This window comes from Schistocerca americana, chromosome 3, assembly GCF_021461395.2.
Source record: "Schistocerca americana isolate TAMUIC-IGC-003095 chromosome 3, iqSchAmer2.1, whole genome shotgun sequence".
Classification (NCBI taxonomy): domain Eukaryota; kingdom Metazoa; phylum Arthropoda; class Insecta; order Orthoptera; family Acrididae; genus Schistocerca; species Schistocerca americana.
In genome coordinates this window covers 330,910,118-330,931,080 of record NC_060121.1, presented here as the reverse complement: position 1 = coordinate 330,931,080, position 20,963 = coordinate 330,910,118, and the positions used below count along the sequence as shown (strand labels likewise).

Sequence of the window (20,963 nt, the reverse complement as noted above, 5' to 3'; positions counted from 1 at the left end):
GTTCGAGAACCTTTTCACAGATTACAATTTTGTTAGTAACATATAAGGATACACTTCATCCCATGGACTGTAAACAAAACCAGATTACACAATGACACTCAGAATTTGCTTTCCTGTGATGTCTTTGTAAGCAATGTAAATGAAGTTGACGATTCATAATGATGAAAATTGGAATATACTACACATGTCTTATCCCTGCATACTTTTATGCAACAAATGTGTGTTCTCATAACTATGCTAACCCATACATACAATTTGCGGTCAGTAATTTCAAAAGTAATAAACTGCCCAATATCTATAACTAATATTTCACTAAAACCAGGAACAGACCCATGAGCGATGAGAAGAGGGTTGTTTTACAACAGACATACACATTTTATGCTACTATGGTTCACTGAATTTGTTCTGATTTTTTTGTGAAGGTTCTACAAGCAATTATTTATTTCCAAATAACTGTAACTGTTTTAAAAAGGGACACCAAAAATGATATCAGAAAATGACTCCAGCAGTCCATTGTGAAACTGATAACTTTATTTCATATAAAACAGAGCCCTGATATTTGTTCATCATAATACAGAAATAATGAAGTCACAAAAAGTGACAAATGTGTTAATTTAGTAACTGCTGGCTGGAGAAATTCATCAACTTTTTTTCTTTTTTATCAGAGTTCAGGGCTGTCTCCTTCCTAAACATAAAATTATTAGTTTCCAGTCTTCTCTGCACATCTGCAAGTTAATACTGTTTGTGCAAGAACTCTGGCAATGTGTCAGCTTCTTTATGTGCCAGAGAAAAATTAAAAACATGAAAACACACTATTTAAAACATTCACTGAAACATAATTTTTAACATATCTGAACAGTACATGCATGGATGCCATACATTGGGTACTATGTTCTCAATTTTGTTCTGTAATGTTTACTAGCACTTTAATTAATCTTCTGGAATGCGGCTATAAATAAATAATCTTTACACAGGCACACTACAAAATATACCATTTAAAACAACAGGTAGCTAAAAATGTGGCAACAAAGCTAAACAGCAACAGAGTGACAAAATGGCACTGGTGAGTCATGAAAGAAGTGGACCCATTATAAGGAGTTTCAATCAAACTTAAACATAAGACAGATTCAAAGCCTTCGTTTGTTCTTATACCTTACAGCCATGACAAATACACTTATTATGCAGCATATATCCAAAGAGATATTTTACAAATTTTTAAGACACTCAAGACTCCAACAGTTTCTTTTAAAATACAAAACAACACACTTCAAATTGGCACACAAATCAGTAGTAGTATAAACAACAATGGTAATAATGTATGTATATTACAAATTTTACTGTAAATATAAAGATTGTCATATTGAACTCAGTGATGATCCATATTTTGACAAGATGCTTATGCCCACATTACTCAAAGTATATCACGAAATACCTATGACATGATGATTAGTCTGTACAAAACACACTCAGCAATATACAAACATTAAAGAGCCTAAGAGATCATGTTAACAGTTTACACTATGCCTCATACTGTACACAAAATGAAAGTCATCTATGTAACATTCTTCACACTGACATATGTTTTTATATGCACTTTAATATAATAATCTCTGTGACAAATAAAAAAATATTTAAAGGTATAATCATCATTATGGGAGCTGTTAACATTTAACTATTACCTCCCATAACAGCATACAACACTACTATGTGAGATGCAGTGTCCTTTCTTAGAAATTGTTATTTGCAAAAATATTTCACACTTCACGAGAAAAGTGTGGCATTTTTATATTCACTATGAATTCATTCATGCTCATTACATTCTAAAATACTTCAATACAATAGCACCATGTAATTCACATATGAATGTAACACTGTTGACAAAGCACTCAAATTATAACAATGATTTGTTCAATAAATGAATATACAGAATAACTAGCAGTATTATTAAAGTTACATGATATAATTGGACTATTTCCTCTTAATTCAGTATAGCACAAAGACAATGACTGATAACACATTTTACACTAGTATTTTTAAACAACAAATTAAATACATTTTAGACAAGTTCTGCACAATGTATCACAGCACACCAGCAAGCTTACATATTTAAAATGAAGTATCAAATATGCACTCAAGTGTAATATATTATCTAAAAGAAAAAACACAGTACTCCTTCACAGCAAGGTCCCTCTGAAAGCCAGAAGAGATCTAAAAATGATTAACTCAATTATCTCTGAAGCAAGTCACAAACATTGTTCGCATGCCTTCACAAGACTATTGTGTGAAGGTTCAGAGTGATAATGTGGAATTTACTAATGAAAACTGTAAACAGAAAGAATGAGCTCTTCACAAAGCAATAAAAAAATATTTTTCTATATCGAGAAATATAAGAACACGAAATGTGAAACAGCACAAAACTAAAGGATTGAGAATTGGTAACAGGGGAGAAAACTTAAAAGCTGTTCAAAAGATTGGTGTCTGTTACAACCATCTGGTTCAACTTCCTGATCATCTATCAAATGCGTGATGGTGTGATCACCAAAAACTTTTCATCTTATATCACAGGTACTGGTCAAAAATGAAGACAAAACAAGGGTGTCGTCCTTAATTCCCTCCAGATATTTCAATAAGGATGTAAATCACCCAGACTTTCATAGGCAACAACAGAGACGAAAATCAGTCCCTCGCAGAATTATGCAATATGCTGTAAGTCACTCATAAGCAGTAGAGTGCGAACACTATTTCTGAGCTATTGAATGTATCATACAATTAACTTCTGTTTAATGTCAGATAAAAAACCAGCCAATTTAGGCGTGCAATGAGCAACAGTGAATCACTATACCCTGATTTTTTTTTAAAGTTCTGTTATTTTTAATCACTCTGGCTTGAAGCCTTCTTTTTTTTGTTGTTTTTTATGATGATGTGTTTTCAGTAATTTCATATAGACAGGTGGACTTTCTGATGTGCGTGTCCAAAACTAAATAAATGTTACCCTGCAAATTCTTAATGAAAGATTGTTTTCATGTAGGTAATAACTTACTACTAATTCATAGTCCAAACATACCACAACAGAATAAGAATTTGCCTCAAACAACAATTCTCTTTAAAGCAAGTGATCATTCTAATTCATCAGCGTATAACACAGTATTACTTTTGTCTTTAAGACAACCAATATGTGATGAAGGGAAGCATCAATTCAACTCACAGAAATTAACATGAATACCTGAATGACAGCCTTTTCAATATGGTACAATGGCTGATAACTGATAATAGCATGATCTCAAAGGATTTGAAAGGGGTGAATTGTTAAGGAATTAGAGGCCAATTATCAATATTGGCTTGCAGAATGAAAAAGATAAAAAAGGTCTGCAGCTAGACAAACTGAGATCCACTTAGCAGATAACAATTTATGAAGAGCCAAAAGAAAAGGAAATGAACAGCTGCAACAAAAATGAAATATGAGATAAATAATTTTATAATATAGAAATCTGAAATGAGTGTGTGAGGAAACATTCAGTGCAGGTAGAACATTAGCAAGAATGTACACTTTCATTGTTTATACTCCTGATGAAAAGTTCTTGGGTTTCCAGGCTGGTAGCAGTGTTAGGATACTTTGATGTTCTGACGAATGTCATACTCATTGTCTTTGCCACAAGATGATGAGAATGATACTCCTCAACAGGTTGCAGTATCTTAACAATCCGGCTTGAAATCTGAGTGTTTCATCATTAACAAGGTCCATCTCCATAGCTGAGTGGTCAGCACGGCATAATGCCATATGAGGTGCCCAAGTTTGTTCCCAGTTGGGTCAGAACTTTTCTCCGCTCGGGGACCGATTGTTGTGTTGTCTTCAACATTATGCCATCCTTATTGATGCACAAGTTGCCAAAGTGGTATCAACTGAACAAAATTCCACCAGGCGACCGTTCTACTTGATGGGAGGCCCTTGCCATAAAGCATTTCATTTCATCATTTTCATACATGGTGGATCTCTCTTAATTCTGTGCAATTTAATGAGTAATTATTGCCAGAAAGTGCCTTTCCAGGACAAAAAATTATAGCAGATTTTTTCAACAAGCATTAATTAAAAATATTAGTATAAAACACAAAAAACCAATAGGATAATTAAAGGAAGTGGGGGATGGGTTGAGGGCACAGCCACATAGGATGCAGAGGTGGGAACAGTCACAGCCATAACAAGTTTATCCATTAAAATAATTTAGAGTCTTAAGAGTGTGGCAATTTACCTGGTCAGGAAAAGAATGCTGAAATTAATCTGGGTGAACAATGCCATGCTATAGGAAATGTTAAATGAGTTGAGATGTCCAGAAAGCAAGAGAGCAAAGTTAGTAGCTGACTGCCACACCACCACACCTACAGTGGGAGAAATGTTTAAAAGTTGTGTGTGTGTGGGAAGGGGGGGGGGATAGTATGAGAAACTGAAAAGACATTACTATAAGATCACGATAACCTCCTGTACAGTTTCAACAAGAAGATGAACTGTGAAACATGAGATCTGAAAACTAAACAAATTACAGTCATCATACAAAGTATATTTTAAAAAATTACAGTATTCCATTTGTCATACAGCAAATATGTAATTTCAGATAGCCAAGAAATAAAAGACATATTCCCAAATTATCATACACACTGTGTGCGATAATTTGGCCAAAGCACACAACAGATGACTTAAGAAGTTTGTATAGTTATTTCTTCTCATTCAGGTTGTGATAGACCATAGCTTGAAAGTTTACTTTCTAGGTCTCATGTAAAATATTGGTCATGTCATTCATATAAGTAGTATACAAAATATTTTTTTTATTGGTATACAATCTGAATTTGATGTGAAGTTCACTAACTGTCGCTCCGTAATGGGAGAATTTGCTTTTAAACAATACATTACTTCTAGTTTAAAAATTGAGACTGCATAGGCTACCAAGACACTTTTCTGAACCCACATGGTGGGCAGGTACTTTGTTACTGATATAATAATGTGTAACAGTGAATGATCTGAGCAAGTTATAACTGTTGAATGCATCATGAAATTGCAACCATAAGAGTAGACTTTTATTATGTCTGTACGTACTACAATGCATTAAACATACCAATAGTACTTCAAAATGAAATTGCATTAGCAAGATTTATTTACATCAAAGCTCATCATCATCATCATCATCATCATCCCCCCCTCCCCCCCCCCCCTCTCTCTCTCTCTCTGTAAAATAAGACATTTCCACCTCCATACTTTAAAAAAGGTAATTAAGTGTCAAGGGAGCAAAAGTGAGCACAAACTTTCTACAAATGTCCTCCTGTCCAACTATAAACTAGTAAACGTGACTAAAAAAAAAACTCTTCCATCAGAACTCTATTTCAGAACCATACTGCATATTTCGCTTTTGTGCACTAAGGAAAAGTCTCTATCTTTAAAAAGGTTATTACAGCTGTATGGAAAAAAAAAAAAAACGAGTTGAGAAATCATTTCCTGACAAATTATGAAATAGCCAAAATCTGATCTTCTTCTTATGAATTTACCTTTCCTTACATATTTTTTAATGGCAGTAATAATTATAAAACTATGAAACAGAACTCAAAATCACAGATATGATTTATAAATTTTGCCACATGTAAATGAGATAGTAAAACCCTTAAACACAAAATAAAAATATTAGTAATACATAACATTTTTGAATGATGAGCTATGAAAGACACACATAAAACAAGATAATCAATGATATATCACAGTTCTACAAGAAACATAAATAAAAAAAGAAGCTACTTTCAGATTTAGCTTCTTAAATTAAAATTTTTAAAGACAAAAACTGGCAAACACTGCTTAACAGTTTAAAACTGATTTGTTTACACAGTTGTCATGCTTGAATTATGCATTGACATGCATTTTATGGCTTATTTTCTAATTCCGAACAAGTTCACTAGGTATTATTATGACAAAGTGTAAAGACAGGTACATTTAATAACTGTTGTAACACAGGGTGCAAGGTGTTTTGAGATTAGCTCATCTGCAGTCAAGAAAAGAATCCTTTTCCTCTTCTGTGGAATATATTCTGAATGAAATGTGTGTTCAGATGAATGACATACACTTCCAGAAATAGCAGTCACTGTTTCTTCTCTACTGAATAAAAGGCAACATTTAATATTAACACATTACATTTGAAGACTCAGCTGAGGGTGAGACCTATAACTACCATGAAAAATTTGAAAAGAATTCACAATGACGATAGTCATGTAAGTTCCAGTGGTTGTAAAGAAATTATTTTTGGCATGTTGAGATTTTAATAAATTTCTCTACTGGAAGTACAACACTACATCTCTTATTATGAAAAAATGAAGTGATAATAGTCAAATCTGGCAAATTAAGCCAAAGCAAACCTTTGATAAACAACTGTAAAAAGTACTTGCATACGATTACAAGGTTTTGGAAATGTTATAATGTAATGTTACAATTTTTTATGAATTACTGCTTTCATATAACAGCCAGAAATGTAGTTAAGGCTTTAAGATAACGTTAAGCTCAACTTGTAATCGAATATTTTGACCTTCAAGCCAGCCTCCTTATATATTTTTGATATATCTGAGACAAAAACAAAAGCTGCTTGAAGTAGAGCTGATCTCAAAGCAGACTATTTAAATTACCCATTATGTCCTTCAGTTTCACATCATTCAGTGACTTACTTCCTAAATAATCAACTTACATGCATGGGATAAACAGCAGAATTATTTTTTTAATTACATAAATTGGCATTGATTAATAAGGTACACTGCTGTACCCACATTAAACAATGCTTCCTCATAATGATCACTGCAGTGACGTTTTTGAAAAAGTTATGTATCTTGAAATAACAACTATTATAATATGAAAGGAAACAAAATAGATATGATTTCCAGGCAACTAACGGCATTATTAAATCCAATGCTCGCAGGGGAACATGAATTAGAGTCAATATAGATGGATACAGCACGCAATTTCAGTTCAGGGCACAGTAAGATAAGTACATCAGGATAGTTAGTAGATTCAATCAACTTGCAGCGCCTGTTAGCAACACTGTGTGCTGGCATAAAAGTCATCTGTCCACTTGCAACCCAATTACACAATACTTGCTATCAATGAAGAAACTGGCTTTTTTCTGTGATGCTGCATAAGTTACATAACCCTTAAATAGAATAGATAAAAACAGTATTATGGAAAAGAAAGCTGCTACTCACCATATAGCATAGATGCTGAGTCGCAAAAAGGCACAACAAAAACTCTGTCACAATATAAGCTTTCGGCCAACAAGACCTTTGTCGAAAATAGACTCAGCATCGCCGCCATATGGTGCGTAACAACTTTCCTTTCCATAATATTGTTACATTCCATTCTGGATTTTACATTGTTTGTTAGATAAAAACAGGAATTAATTGTTTCTTTATGGGAATTATTGAGCAACACCAATGTGACAGGCTACAAAGATATCACAAATAATGCCATACGTCTTTTTCGCAACATATGTAAGAGGCATTGCTATGTCTTTTCATGTTTCACAGGATGTAAAAAGTTTTAATGAAACAACAAATCAACCAAAACAAATTAATGAAAACAAATAAATACAGAATATGAAACATAAAGAAGAAGAAGAAGTAGGAGTAGTGGTGGTGGTGGTGGTGGTTACAGACCATAAACCATTTTTCTTGGTACTGAGTTCTTTAGCATGAGAACTGTGCCAGGTCTCTTTTTTTATCACTTCTTTTGAATAAGGGAAAAGTAACAGAATGTAGTTCACTGCGTAGGACTTTGCTTCATCATAATGATTCATACATACTGCATTATGTCACTCTCACTTTCATGAACAATGGTTTGTGACTTTTAAAACACTCGTCAACAAACTTCTTCAATAATCAATGAACAAGATGAAAACAGCTCAGGCGCATGATCTCCTGATGCAAATAAAACAAATGCAAAAATGTAAGAAATAATTTCATAATGTTCAAGGGCCTATTCAATTTCCTGACTAAAACTTATGGAGCAACATCAACAACTTAATAAAATAGTTAGGTTTCAGGTGTAACAAAATATTACTCTGCTTCGTATACATACATAAAACTTACTTTTAACAAGCCTACTCAGACATTCATGAGTACTCTATATACATACAACTTTCAATATACACATCCAAATATTTACAACATTGTACTCACATTTGTATTGCAGAACAAATACCAAAATGTGGTGAACTAGAAAATTATCAGGCACAGCGCATAATTAAGAACTAAAATATAACATGCTCAAGATATGAGTGCTGTTTAATAAATACTGAGTAGAAGCATACTGAAAACACTAGTCTGGGTCTGTGCACTGATAACAGATGACACAAATATTTCAAGCAATTTTTAAAAACAAACAAACAATACATGATGATTCCTATTTGGTGTACTGGAAGCCACTCCACACTTAGACTAAATAGTGAACTTGAAACCCTCTAAAAATCATTGAGTATTTCTGTCTCCATTCCCAGTCTCCTTCCATCCCTTCACACACACACACACACACACACACACACACACACACACATTTTTCTAGTTATTGCGGAAATAAAATTCTTAAGTTCTGTTAACTGCTTGAGCCCTGGAAGAATATCACAAAGAACCATCTGTGAAGAGACATTATGGAGACTCAGCAACTTTCAGTTCAGCACCTCACTGGGTATTGTTTTTTGACATATTATGTGTTGCCCAGTTCAGTGATGTCTTCCACGAATTACACAGTGCCTCATCAAACTTGGAACGGAAGTGTGTGAGAGCATCAGACTCGGACATCTCTAATACCTGTAAAAACAGAGTTTTTTTTTTTTTTTTTTTTTTCTAAGTCCTAAGCGAAATGCGATACGAAAAATATAAGGTAATAAATAAAACATCAAATGTTAATTTACACATCACTGAAGATTTTTATGGTGAATTTATAGTGATACTGATATCACATCAGAGATTGGCATGCTGCTGGGGAAGGTCTCTTTGAATAAGAGTCTTCAGCAATGGTGGCTCAAGACTTCCAGCATAAGTCACCTTCAGTCTGCCACTGGCCTTGTCAAAGAGGGCAGAGATTCAGAACACTCTTTTGCCCTCAGGGTGGAAAACAGGCCCTAGAGGCAGAAGAATCGGCTACAATCAAAGACATGAGGATGCAGAAGTCAATGGAAAGCACTATTGAAGACACATAATGTGTATCCACAGGACATGAGGGCTGTAATCGAAAATATTCCACACTAGTATTGCATTCGGATCTCCAGGAGGGCACTGCCAAGGGGGAGGTGACTAAGAGAAAAAAACTGACTAACCAACAGAAGGATAATGTTCTACGAGTTGAGGCATGGAATGTCAGACAGTAGGATTTGTTATCAATAGGAAGGTAGAATGGAGAGCGAGTTACCGTGAACAGTTCAGTGACAGGGGTATTTTCACCGACAGCGAACCAACACTGACAACGATAGTTTGGGTATGCATGCCATCACAAGCCAAAGATAGACAGACAGGGAAAGTATATGAGGACATTGAATGGGTAATTCAGTACATAAAGGGAGATGAAAATCTAGTAGTCAAGGAGGACTGGAATGTGCTTGTGGGGGAAAGAGTAGAAGAGAGGGTTATGGGAAATACAGACTTGGTTGCAGGAATGAGAGAGGAGAAAGACTAACTGAGTTCTGCAAAAAATTTCAGCTATTAATGGAGAATTAATAGAGAATATCCTGTTCAAGAATCACAGCAAGATGAGGTATACTTGGAAAAGGCCAGAAGATACAGGAAGATTTCAATTAGGTTACATCATGGTAAGGCAGAGATTCCGAAATCAGATACTGGATTGTTAGGTGTACCCAGGAGCGATATAAACTCAGATCACAATTTAGTAATGATGAAGAGTACACTGAAGTTTAAGAGAATAGTTAGGAAGAATCAAAGATCAAAGAAGTACTATGGAATGAGGAGATACGCTTGAAGTTCACTGAGGCTATAGATACTGCAATAAGCAATAGCTCAGTAGGTAGTTCAGTTGAAAAGGAATGGACATCTCTAAAAAGGGCAATTACAGAAGTTGGAAAGAAGAATATCGGTACAAAGAAGGTAACTGCGATGAAATCATGGGCAACAGAAGAAATTCTTCTTCAGTTGATCAAGGAAAGAAGGAAATACAAAAATGTCCAGGGAAATTCAGAAACATAAGTCACTTAGGAATGAAATAAATATGAATGGTAAAGGCACCAGAGAAGCAATTCTGTCATAGTGGTTAATAATAGAAGCAAGATTAAAGAAAAATCAAGACACGTTTATAGGATTTCTTGACCTGAAAAAAGCATTTGACAATGTAAAATGGTGCAAAGTGTTCGAAATTCTGAGAATATTGGGGGTATGTTTCACAAAAAGCTAGGAAATATACAATATGTGCAAGAGCCAAGAGGTAACAATAAGAGTGGAAGACCAAGAACAAAGTGCTTGGATTAAAATGGGCGTAAGACAGCAATGCAATCTTTCGTTCCTACTGTTCAATCTATACATTGAAGATGCAATGATGGAAATAAAAGAAAGGTTCAGGAGTGTATTTAAAACTCAAAGTGAAAGGACATCAACGAAAAAATTCACTGATGATATTGCTATCCTCTGTGAAAGTGAAGAAAAATTACAGGATTGCTGAATGGAATGAAGAGGTCAGTGAGTACAGAATATGGATCGAGAGTAAACTGAAGAAAGACAAAAGTAATGAGAAATAGCTGAAATGAGAAAAGCGAGAAACTTAACATCGGGATTGGTGATCAAGAAGTAGATGAAGTGAAGGAATTCTGCTACCCAGGCAGCAAAATAACCTATGATGGACGAACGAAGTAAGGATGACATATAAGGCAGACTAGCACTGGCGAAAAGAGCATTTCAAACCAAGATAAGTCTACTAATATCAAACAAGGGTCTTAATTTGAGGAAGAAATATCTGAGAATGTATGACTGAAGCACAGCACTGTATGGGAGAGAAACAAAGACTGTGTGAAAACTAGAAAAGAAGAGAATTGAAGCATTTGAGATGTGGTGACACAGAAGAATGTTGGAAATTAGGTGGCCTAATAAGGTAAGGAATGAGGTGGTTTTCCGGCGAATCAGTGAGGAAGGGAATATATGGAAAACACTGACAAGAAGAAGGGACTGGAAGACAGGGCATCTGTCAAGACACCACAGAATAACTTCCATGGTACTAAAGGGAGCTGTAGAGGGTAAAAACTGTAGAGGAAGACAGATATTGGAATACAATCAGTATATAGCTGATGACACAGGTTGCAAGTGCTACTCTGAGATGAAGTGGTTGGCCCAGGAGAGGCATTTGTGGTGGGCTGCATCAAATCAGTTGGAAGACGGGGGAGGGGGGAACAAGCTCTATCCAACAGCCTTTTTTCTTTTTCTTGTCATGGTCTGAACCAGAACAATGTAAGCTGGTTCCCCCAACAGAATCAGACATTTTTTCATTTGTGGAAATACGTGATTTACTAGCAATGTACTTTCGTCAGAAAACACAGAATATGGTAGTAAGGCTATGTTTTCACCGACTGTGCAAAAGCGATAATCACTCTTATGAGGTTTGAGTAACAGACTTGCAGGGAATCTGGGCATAAATGTGCCTTTACATATTGACAATGTTAGACACTGTACACAGACACTCTTATTCATAAGACAATTGTAGAATGTGCAGGACATAAGAAGGTTCAATGTGAGAACTTAAAATTACAGCACCCTTCACTAGATCGCAAATTCCAAATTGACTAAACATTTGAGCTCACCCAGGGAGCCAATGTTCAGATTTAATATAAACTGGAAATAACACTGGTGCACTGAGTGCAGAGCATGTCACAGTCATCCAGCACATTAGACAGCAGCTGACTCGCAACAGGAACATTTCCGTTACATGGTAGGACCACTTCGGAATTGAACAGTAATTCGACATCCAAACAGTGAGCACTGCAGCCAATAACTGCTCTGTACAGCAGATTCCTTCCTGGCCACAGTGCTTACTGGGTACAAATGTAAGCAGTGCCATTTTCCTAACAAAGCCTGCCAGTACTGCAGAATATTGCATCACTTAATACATGTTTGTAACCAAAAGACAGCATGGTTGTACTCAAGTGAAGCTGCTACATTGGAAGTAAACACAGTAGAAGCCTGATTTCACCACAGAGACAATATACATCATCAGATGTCAGGAGACATTTGTATGACTAATCACTTGGTTTCTTTCCGAACAGATACTAGCGCATCAGTAATTTCAGTCAACATGGAAATATTGTATATAATAGGTCCACGATATGATGGTCATAAGTTGACATTAAACAGCAAATGAAGAAACCAATTACGAATATGTTCAGATTACAAGTAAGTTACAACAAAGTGGTCCCAAACAATCTCATTCTAGTGATCGCACAAAGGCATGGTCTCAATGCATTCAGTATTCTCTGGTTCACTGCACAAGATGCAACTGAGATGGTGGAACAAAATTTTCCTTTCATTGAGTTAGGAAACATATGCGAAGAATTTAAAGAGTTATTTGACCACAATCTCACGTATATGAAAACTTTCAAAGCCAATACTACCTTGAAACCAGCAGCAACACCTAAGCTTTGCAGGGGATGGCCAGTAGCAATTTTGGTTAAAGTGGTAATCGAGGAGGAATTAGAGTGACACCAGAATCTTAGTGATATTTCACTTATAAATATAAACAACTATAGAATGCATCAAAAAACCAAATACAGCACTGTGACTGTAAACACTTTACAGCCAATTCACAGTTCCTAGTAGAGTGTTATCCTATTCCTTAGTCAGAGGAATTACAAGAAAAAATAGGTAGTGAGAACCACTTTTCTAATATTTAGCAGATTTCTATTTGCAATAACCACTGAACATTGAATCACAAAACATCTTGATGACAAACATGCCTTTTAGCCTCACTGATATTCACAACTTCCATCTGGAATAGTGAGTGTGCCAGCTATTTTCCAAAAACAATTGGAGCAGCTCACAGTGAACATTCCTTGCCATATGAATTACTTATTCAATTACATTTTCACAGGAACATCAAAAGCAGAACACTGAAAGGACTTGCATGCAGTATTCAGCTGACTGACGTGTGACATAGTGAAATGGAACCTGCAACATTACAAGTCTTTTAAAGAAGAAAAAGAAAAGAGTACTTGGGTTACACTTTTAGAGGAATGGACATGAAACCCACAGAAAAGCACATAGCTGAAAGCAATATACTGCTGTGTTGGGAGGCCGTAACAGAGCTAATAGCTTTTTTGGGTAAAATAAATTATGATGACAAATTTATTCCAAAAACTGCCTACATAATACATCCCTTAAACTTGGTACACCACAATGGAGTTGCATTTGTATGGTGAGAGATATGAGAAAAGCATTTGAATCATTTACAGAAAACTAAGATTAGGACATTATGTTCCACTTATACACCAGGACATTAGCAGCAGAGAAGTATGCCCTGCAGTACACTCTCAGAGCAGTGATGGCACACAGAAACAGAGACCGATCTGGACAACCAATCTCATGTACATCTAACACATTACTGACAGTTAAAAGTAATTATTTTCAAACTGTAAAGGAGGCTTCAGCTATAATTTTGCCTAAACAATTTCACATCTATTTATACAGCACAAGACTCCATTTAGCCAATGACCACAAATGCCAATGCATTACCAGCACTGTTACACAGAAGTTACTTGGAATTGACAAGAACAAAGACACTGGCCAGAAAACACGCCTAGTGACCAAATCTCACTGATAACATTGAGACAACACTCCATCACTGTCAATAGTGCAATGAGCAGCAACAGCAGGCCCCACATGTCCCATTCTTATCTTGGCCAACTATGCAATCATATCTACACGGATTTTGATAGGCCTTTCAAGAAGTCTATGTAGTTAATGATGGTAGATGTACAGCCAATTTCCTGTACATAGTTCCAATGTCATACACCACTACAAAGAACACTGTGAGGGCAACAGAAGATTGATCACAATTTACAAAAACAATATAGCAATTTCTGTAATAGAAGTGACCCTCAGTCGTCACTTCAACACATTTCCACCTACATAGCAACAGTGAGCTGGAGAGGATAGTTTGCACAATTAAACATCAAATGACAAAAGCAATGAGAGGGGCCTCTGCAGAGGCAGCCCTAACATAATTCTTAGCATTTACAGGATGACACTCATCAACAGGAAAAGCCCTGCAGACATCTTGCTTGGCTGCTGGCCGCAAACATTGCTCCAACACTACTCCACTTCGAAGCAAGACAACCATGCACACCATATTCATGCATTTCTAGCCCAGCTTAAGAATTTAGGCCTTGGACACCTGCTATTGTGGCAGCCTCCTAGTCCATCTCATGTAAAAAGACTCACCAGGCAGGGTATGCAACAGCATACCAATTGTAGCCACACGAGGTGTGATTGGAAAGTTTTAAGAACGGATCCGCTACTGCTTACTGGTTTGGCGAGCAGGTACATGGAGGGTGGGGAGTGAGTCATTGCCTTGTCCTTGAACGCCATCAGACAGGAAACTGCATTTCCTTTATTCAATTTGTTGTGTCAGCTGGCTGAGTGTGGGTCTGTTAGGGCTTGTTGCCAGAGTCAGTCTATGGGAAAACGACTTTTTGTGAAATTCAATTTTAAAACTAGAAAATCAGCTTCTGAGACTTATGAACTATTAAAAACAGCTTTTGGAGATAATTGTATGAGTCAGTCAAATGTTTTTGTCTGGTTCAACAGATTTAAAAATGGCTGCAAATCATCTGAAAATGAACCACAGTCTGGCCGTCCTTCCACCTCAAAAACAAATGAAAATGTTGTGAAAGTTCACGACTTAGTGTGCTCTGATCGTAGGCTTACAATTAGGGAGATTGCTGATTAACTTAATTTAAGTTTCTATGCGGTTCAATCAATTTTAACTGAAGATCTGAACACGCATAGAGTGTCCACAAAATTCATTCCAAAAGTGTTGTCACGAGACCAGAGACAATACCAACTTGAAGTGTACCAAGAACTGATTAATCTTACTAAAAATGATCCAGATTTGTTAAATAGGGCAATTACAGGTGACAAATCATGGATATATGGATATGACCCTGAAACCAAAGAGCAGTCTTCGCAGTGGAAGACTCCAGGTTTACCACGACCAAAAAAAGCACGCAAAGTCGGTCGAAGGTGAAGACAATGTTGGTGATTGTTTTTTTATTCTGCCAGTATTGTTCATCATGAATTTACCTGTGGAGGACAGAAAATTAACCAGGTATACTACAAATGTGTCCTTGAGCATTTGCGTGGAAAGGTGCAGAAGAAAAGGCCTGCTTTGTGGAAAGACAGGTGTTGATTGCTACACCATGACAATGCTCCAGCTTATTTTGCCTTCTCCATCGTTGACTTTTTGACCAAATTCAAAATTCCTGTGCTTTCACAACCACCACATTCCCCTGATTTGGCCCCTATGGACTTCTTCCTGTTTCCTAAAATGAAAGGGAAGTGATTTGACTCGATTGAAGACATCCAAGCAAATACGGAGAGCATCCTTAACACACTTCAGGGAAAAAAAAATTTCCAGGAAAGTTTCCAAAGTGGAAACACCATTGGAGTCAGTGTGTTCAGTCAAAAGGGGACAATTTTGAAGGTTTTGAAGGAGATGCATCACAGTAGCATGTAAGTACCACCAATGTACAATTACAAGCCCATTTTCAAAACTTTCCAATCACACCTCGTAGGAGCCTCCACCACTCCATCTGTCGTCGCAGATCTAGCAGGTGCAACACATTTCAACCACTGAATTACCTGCTCCAACCAGGAGTAGCTACTGACACATTAACAAATGCCACCTCCCCTCACTAGATCACAGCACATTATAGACTAGTCCTCGACTGGGAGACACTGGCCAATGATGCTTCAAGGCTCCTTTGAGCAGGCAGATACCACACACAATGTAACTCCATCTTCACAGCCTCTGCAGGACTTCAAGATAACCAATCTGTCTTCCCCTTAACCTAGAAGGCACCGTCTAGGTCACTTCCAACCTTAAACACTGAGTTACATAGTGACATCGATATATCACAGCTGTGGGCAATTTCTCACCTGATGACAACACATCACTGATCAAAACAGGATAGATAACACACATACAGTGGACATCTCTTGAGCCATCATGCAACAGTTAAGAGCTGCACTAAGAGCCTGAGCATGTCACATGGTGTCCATTGCTCATCCCAATGCTTACTCAAGCTATCCACCAGATTGGCCTGTGGACAATGATCCCTGCACAACCTGGACATTTTTATGTATGTTAATCGGACTGACTGTGACCATGCTATGATTTGTTATGAACTGGTTTACAGACTGCCATTTTTGGCTTTGTAATTGTATTTTACATGCTGATGTATGTATTCATGCCTTTGGTGACATCTGTTTGTTTCAAATAACTCGCTGCCTAGGGCAACTGTTTCATTTTAAACACCTCACTGCTGGGAATTGATGCAATTAAAATATGGTATGCTGTTACCTTCATCTAACTTTTTCAGTTTCCTCTCCAAATTTTGCACAAGGTAGTTTCAGAAAGATAGCAAAGCATGCTGTGTGTATTATTCTTCATACACACAAGGTTCACTCTCTCTCTCTCACGCGCGCGCGCGCGCGCGCACACACACACACACACACACACACACACACACACACACACACACGTGATCATTGAAAACTTGTAAATTAGTAAGCCAGTCTTAGGAGATGGCAGAAGATCTTAAACAAGTATCACATGTTATGTTGGTAAATAGAAAGCAGAATAAGAGTGACCTTTTTGCAAAGATAGCTATCCTCCTTTGACTCATTAATGTACAACATTGTAACGATCTCTTTTTTAAGATAGTATGAAATAAATACAGCAAAACACGAATGGATGAGCTCATTCTATCTATTGCTCATTCATCCATTCAACCATTCATTCATTCATTCACTAGCCTCCATAAAGCAGATGCTTCATGAATGTAAAACACATCAATACATACACTGACAAAAATTAGCAACAGTTAGAAAGTGAAAGAACAAATAACTGTCAGTAAACTGCTACGAACTATTTGTGCTTACTGAAGCTACATTTAATATAGTAAGCTTTTTTTTTTTAAAGAGCTGATGCTTCCTTAATTATCTCAAATTGCTTATGTTTATGTCTGCTTTAATTTCTACATGACTACAATGAAATTTATCAGACAACAATATTCATTTACATTTGTGAAAATACAGACAGCTATTTATTGTAAGAGATATTACTAATTTTAGTTTGGAGATGGAGTTGTTTTTACATCAAGGACAATGCAGAGGACATTTTGGTGGAAGACCATTGGAAGAGATGCCCGTATTGTACGCACATTGCCTCATCCATAACACTAAGAAGATGTGCTGGAAACCAACTAAAAATAAAAGTAACATCTGCAAAAACCTCTACAAAAAATTCTATGAGCGCAAAAAAATAAACTACACAGCACTGACTGTGGGTATTCCTATGGAATCCAAAATATTTTATTAGATATGGCAGTTTGACTATCATATCTGTGCAGTCCTAAAGCATCAACTGCACACTGACCAGTGTGCACCGGGAACAGCATCAAGAAGGTGCTGACCCACATGCCAATGGAAAGAGCGGGCAGCACCACACCTCCAGAAGACAGAGTACAGTCCCACCTGTCAACACTGATTTAACTAGCTGCCCATCGCTGGTCACCACAGTTCAGTCGCAGACTTTGATAGCATCAATACTGAGTAACACGAGGACATTACTTAGCCTGTGTACTAGATTGTCAATGTAATTGCATGTAGAAGGTCCATGAAACACAGGAAGTTAAGTATTACTTCTTCTGTAAATAGAAATGAAGTTTTTAATTAATTTGAAAATGTTTTGTACAGAAGATTTTGGATTCCTGCTATCAACCATCACAATTTCTCTCCTTCCTTATTTGTGTCCATGCTGAATCCCACAGTAGCTGACACAACATCTGGCAATGAGGATTCCAGAACCAGCACTGCCTTCGCTCTATGCCGCTCTGTCACTAATTTCTCTCTATTTGTTCAGAGGCGTGTTACTACTAATGGTGTTCTTTATTGCAGACAAGCTGCAATGCTTTCACTATTTGTGTATAATTACTTTGTTGTGGAACTCCTCTCATAAAATGGCATCTACCTGCCTCCTACACCACCTGCGCCTATGCCTCCGGTTGCTGCTGGCTTTGATCTAATGTAGTTTATTCAGTTTCAGAAACACCAAATATCGCAGTTGCTGACAGCAGTTCAGCAGTCATTAATGCAGAAGCTATTGCTACATCAACTCTGCCACAACAGCTAGCCACATCTATGGCACCGCCGTTGCGTATTCCACCATTCTGAGCTTTCAATGACGAGCACAAGGAGAGGAACGAGTATTATGTTCAGTTTGCCACTCATTGCATTACACATCAGGAGCAAGGTAATGTGAAACCTTCTCATTTCTTGTCAATGGCTGGCACAGCAGTTAACTATCTCACTTAGAAGTTATTCCGACTAGCAGACTAGAGTTGCTAATTTTTGAAGATTTAGTTTCTGCCCTCACTAAAGATTATAAGGATCAGGTACAATTTGCTGCAGCTCATTACAAATTCTTTCAATTGTGGAAATGCCATTCTCAATGGGGAGAAGTCTTCAGAAGTAGGAGTGATTTCAGGTGTGCCACAGGGGAGTGTCATAGGACCGTTGCTATTCACATTATACATAAATGACCTTGCAGATAACATCGGAAGTTCACTGAGGCTTTATGCAGATGATGCTGTAGCATATCGAGAGGTTGTAACAATGGAAAATTGTACAGAAATGCAGGAGGTTCTGCAACTAATTGACACATGGTGCAGGGAATAGTAATTGAATCTCAATGTAGACAAGTGTAATGTGCTCCCAATACACAGAAAGAAAGATCCTTTATCATTTAGCTACAATATAGCAGGTCAGCAACTGGAAGCAGTTCATTCTGTGAATTATCTGGGAGTAGGTATTAGGATGATTTAAAACGGAATGATCATATAAAATTGATCGTTGGTAAAGCGGATGCCAGACTGAGATTCATTGGAAGAATCCTAAGGAAATGCAATCCGAAAACAAAGGAAGTAGGTTACAGTACACTTGTTCGTCCACTGCTTTCAATGTAGCTGTGGACAGTACTATCGTGATGCGAGGATTCGGGATCCAATTACATACAATGTATCAGACAGTAGGATTTGTGAACAAATTCTCAAACATTCTGATCCTACTTCAAAAAAAGTGTTGCAAATTATTGAACATCATAATTATTATTACTGTGGAAAATTTTGCAGTAGGTCCCATCTGCATTGGAACACAAAGTGACAAACAGGTATGGCCTTGCGACCGATTGCCACACACAAAACCTTTGTGGAACGCGGCTTGGTTTGCTTGTGGGAAGCCAGGTCGTGTACAGTCTGTGTGCTAGCAAAAGAAAAGGAACTCCACCCACTTCTGTTTTCGTAAGCATGGAGCACCTTCTCACTCAGTGAATGTCGTTTTCCCTAAACTGGCTACGGGTACAAGCAATGACTGAATTCAGGATGTGCCTTCATCCCACCCAAGTGTTGTGCAACGACAGTCAAACTGTTTGTGAACTTAGTCGTTGCCAGACACTGTGTGTGAATTAAGTTTGACATTGGTGCTTCCATTACATTGCCTAATCATGCCACTTAAGAACAGTTGGTCTTGCCACAGTTGGTTAAATCTTGCATGTAACTTACTACGTATAAAATGTCAGGACATTCCAGTGCTTGGTACATAGTTTACCTGCCACACTCTAGTCTCACACCAGAATCGAGACATTTATAATTTTGCATCCGCAAGACAGTGAAAATATTTTTGGGTTAGATTCATTTGATTTGTTTCATCTTCTTATTCAAGACAATGCATTTTCTGTTTATGCTTTCAACCCAAAAGACAGTGTTACTCAGTTGATTGAGGAGTTTCCTACTTTATTTTCTGAAAGAATTGGCATAGCAAATAATTTTGCGGCATACATAACAGTGAAGGAAAATGTGCAACCTAAGTTTTTTGGGTGTGTCCCGTCCCTCACGCAGTTAGAGACAGAGTTGCAATTGGATTTAAAGAATGGTAAGACAATCATGTTATTGCTCCTGTCCAGATTAGTCAACAGGCTTCTCCCTTAATAATCTTACCAAAGCCTTCTGGATGACTTCTCTTTGTGTTGACTTTAAATCCATTGTGAATCCACAAACAATAACTGATTCTTATCCATTGCCTCACCCTGAGGAATTAATGGACAGGGTTGGTGCAGGCCACTGTTTTTCAAAAATTGACTTATGCAATGCATATTTGCAAATTTCGGTTGATGAGGAGTCTCAGAAAGTGTGAAACTTTGTGGTATCAGGACGTACAGAGGAGGAACATATCAGTAACCTTTGTATGCTTTTTCAAGTACTTTCATTTGCAGGTTAGAAGTGTTGCCTGGACAAATGTGCCTTTTTTCAGTCAAATTCAGTACTTAGGCCATGTTCTTAATAACCAGGGTATTCATTGCCTCCAATCTCATTTGCTGGCCATCCAGGACCTGCCTGCTCTGCAAAATGTAACAGAATTGCAGCCAGTTCTGGGGGAGTTGACATATTTTATTCAATTTTATACCCAGATCATGGCTCCACTGCATCATTTGCACTGGAAGAATGTGCCCTCTGTTTGGACCAAAGAGTGTCAGGTTGCATTCCAGAAGCTAAAAAATGCCTTGTTGAGTGACAGATGCCTCGTCCATTTTGATCCTGCTAAGCTTATGGTTGTGACAGTGGATGCTTCTTCAAGTGAAATCAGAGCTATGCTCTTGCACAGATTTGATTCGTAGGGTAGTCCAATTA

At 37.2% G+C, this 20,963-nt stretch overlaps 1 protein-coding gene across 1 annotated transcript in view; it reads right to left on the bottom strand.

Annotated features, from left to right (window-relative positions):
• Nucleotides 1-8,132: 8,132 nt before the first annotated feature.
• The window catches only part of LOC124605394 (phosphatidylinositol 4,5-bisphosphate 3-kinase catalytic subunit delta isoform), a 158,073-nt gene continuing 145,242 nt past the window's right edge, over nt 8,133-20,963 (bottom strand). The window contains exon 18 of the mRNA XM_047137038.1: nt 8,133-8,820. Within this exon, the coding sequence (XP_046992994.1) occupies nt 8,692-8,820 (129 nt within the window). The 3' untranslated portion in view covers nt 8,133-8,691. The remainder of the gene's footprint in view (nt 8,821-20,963) is intronic.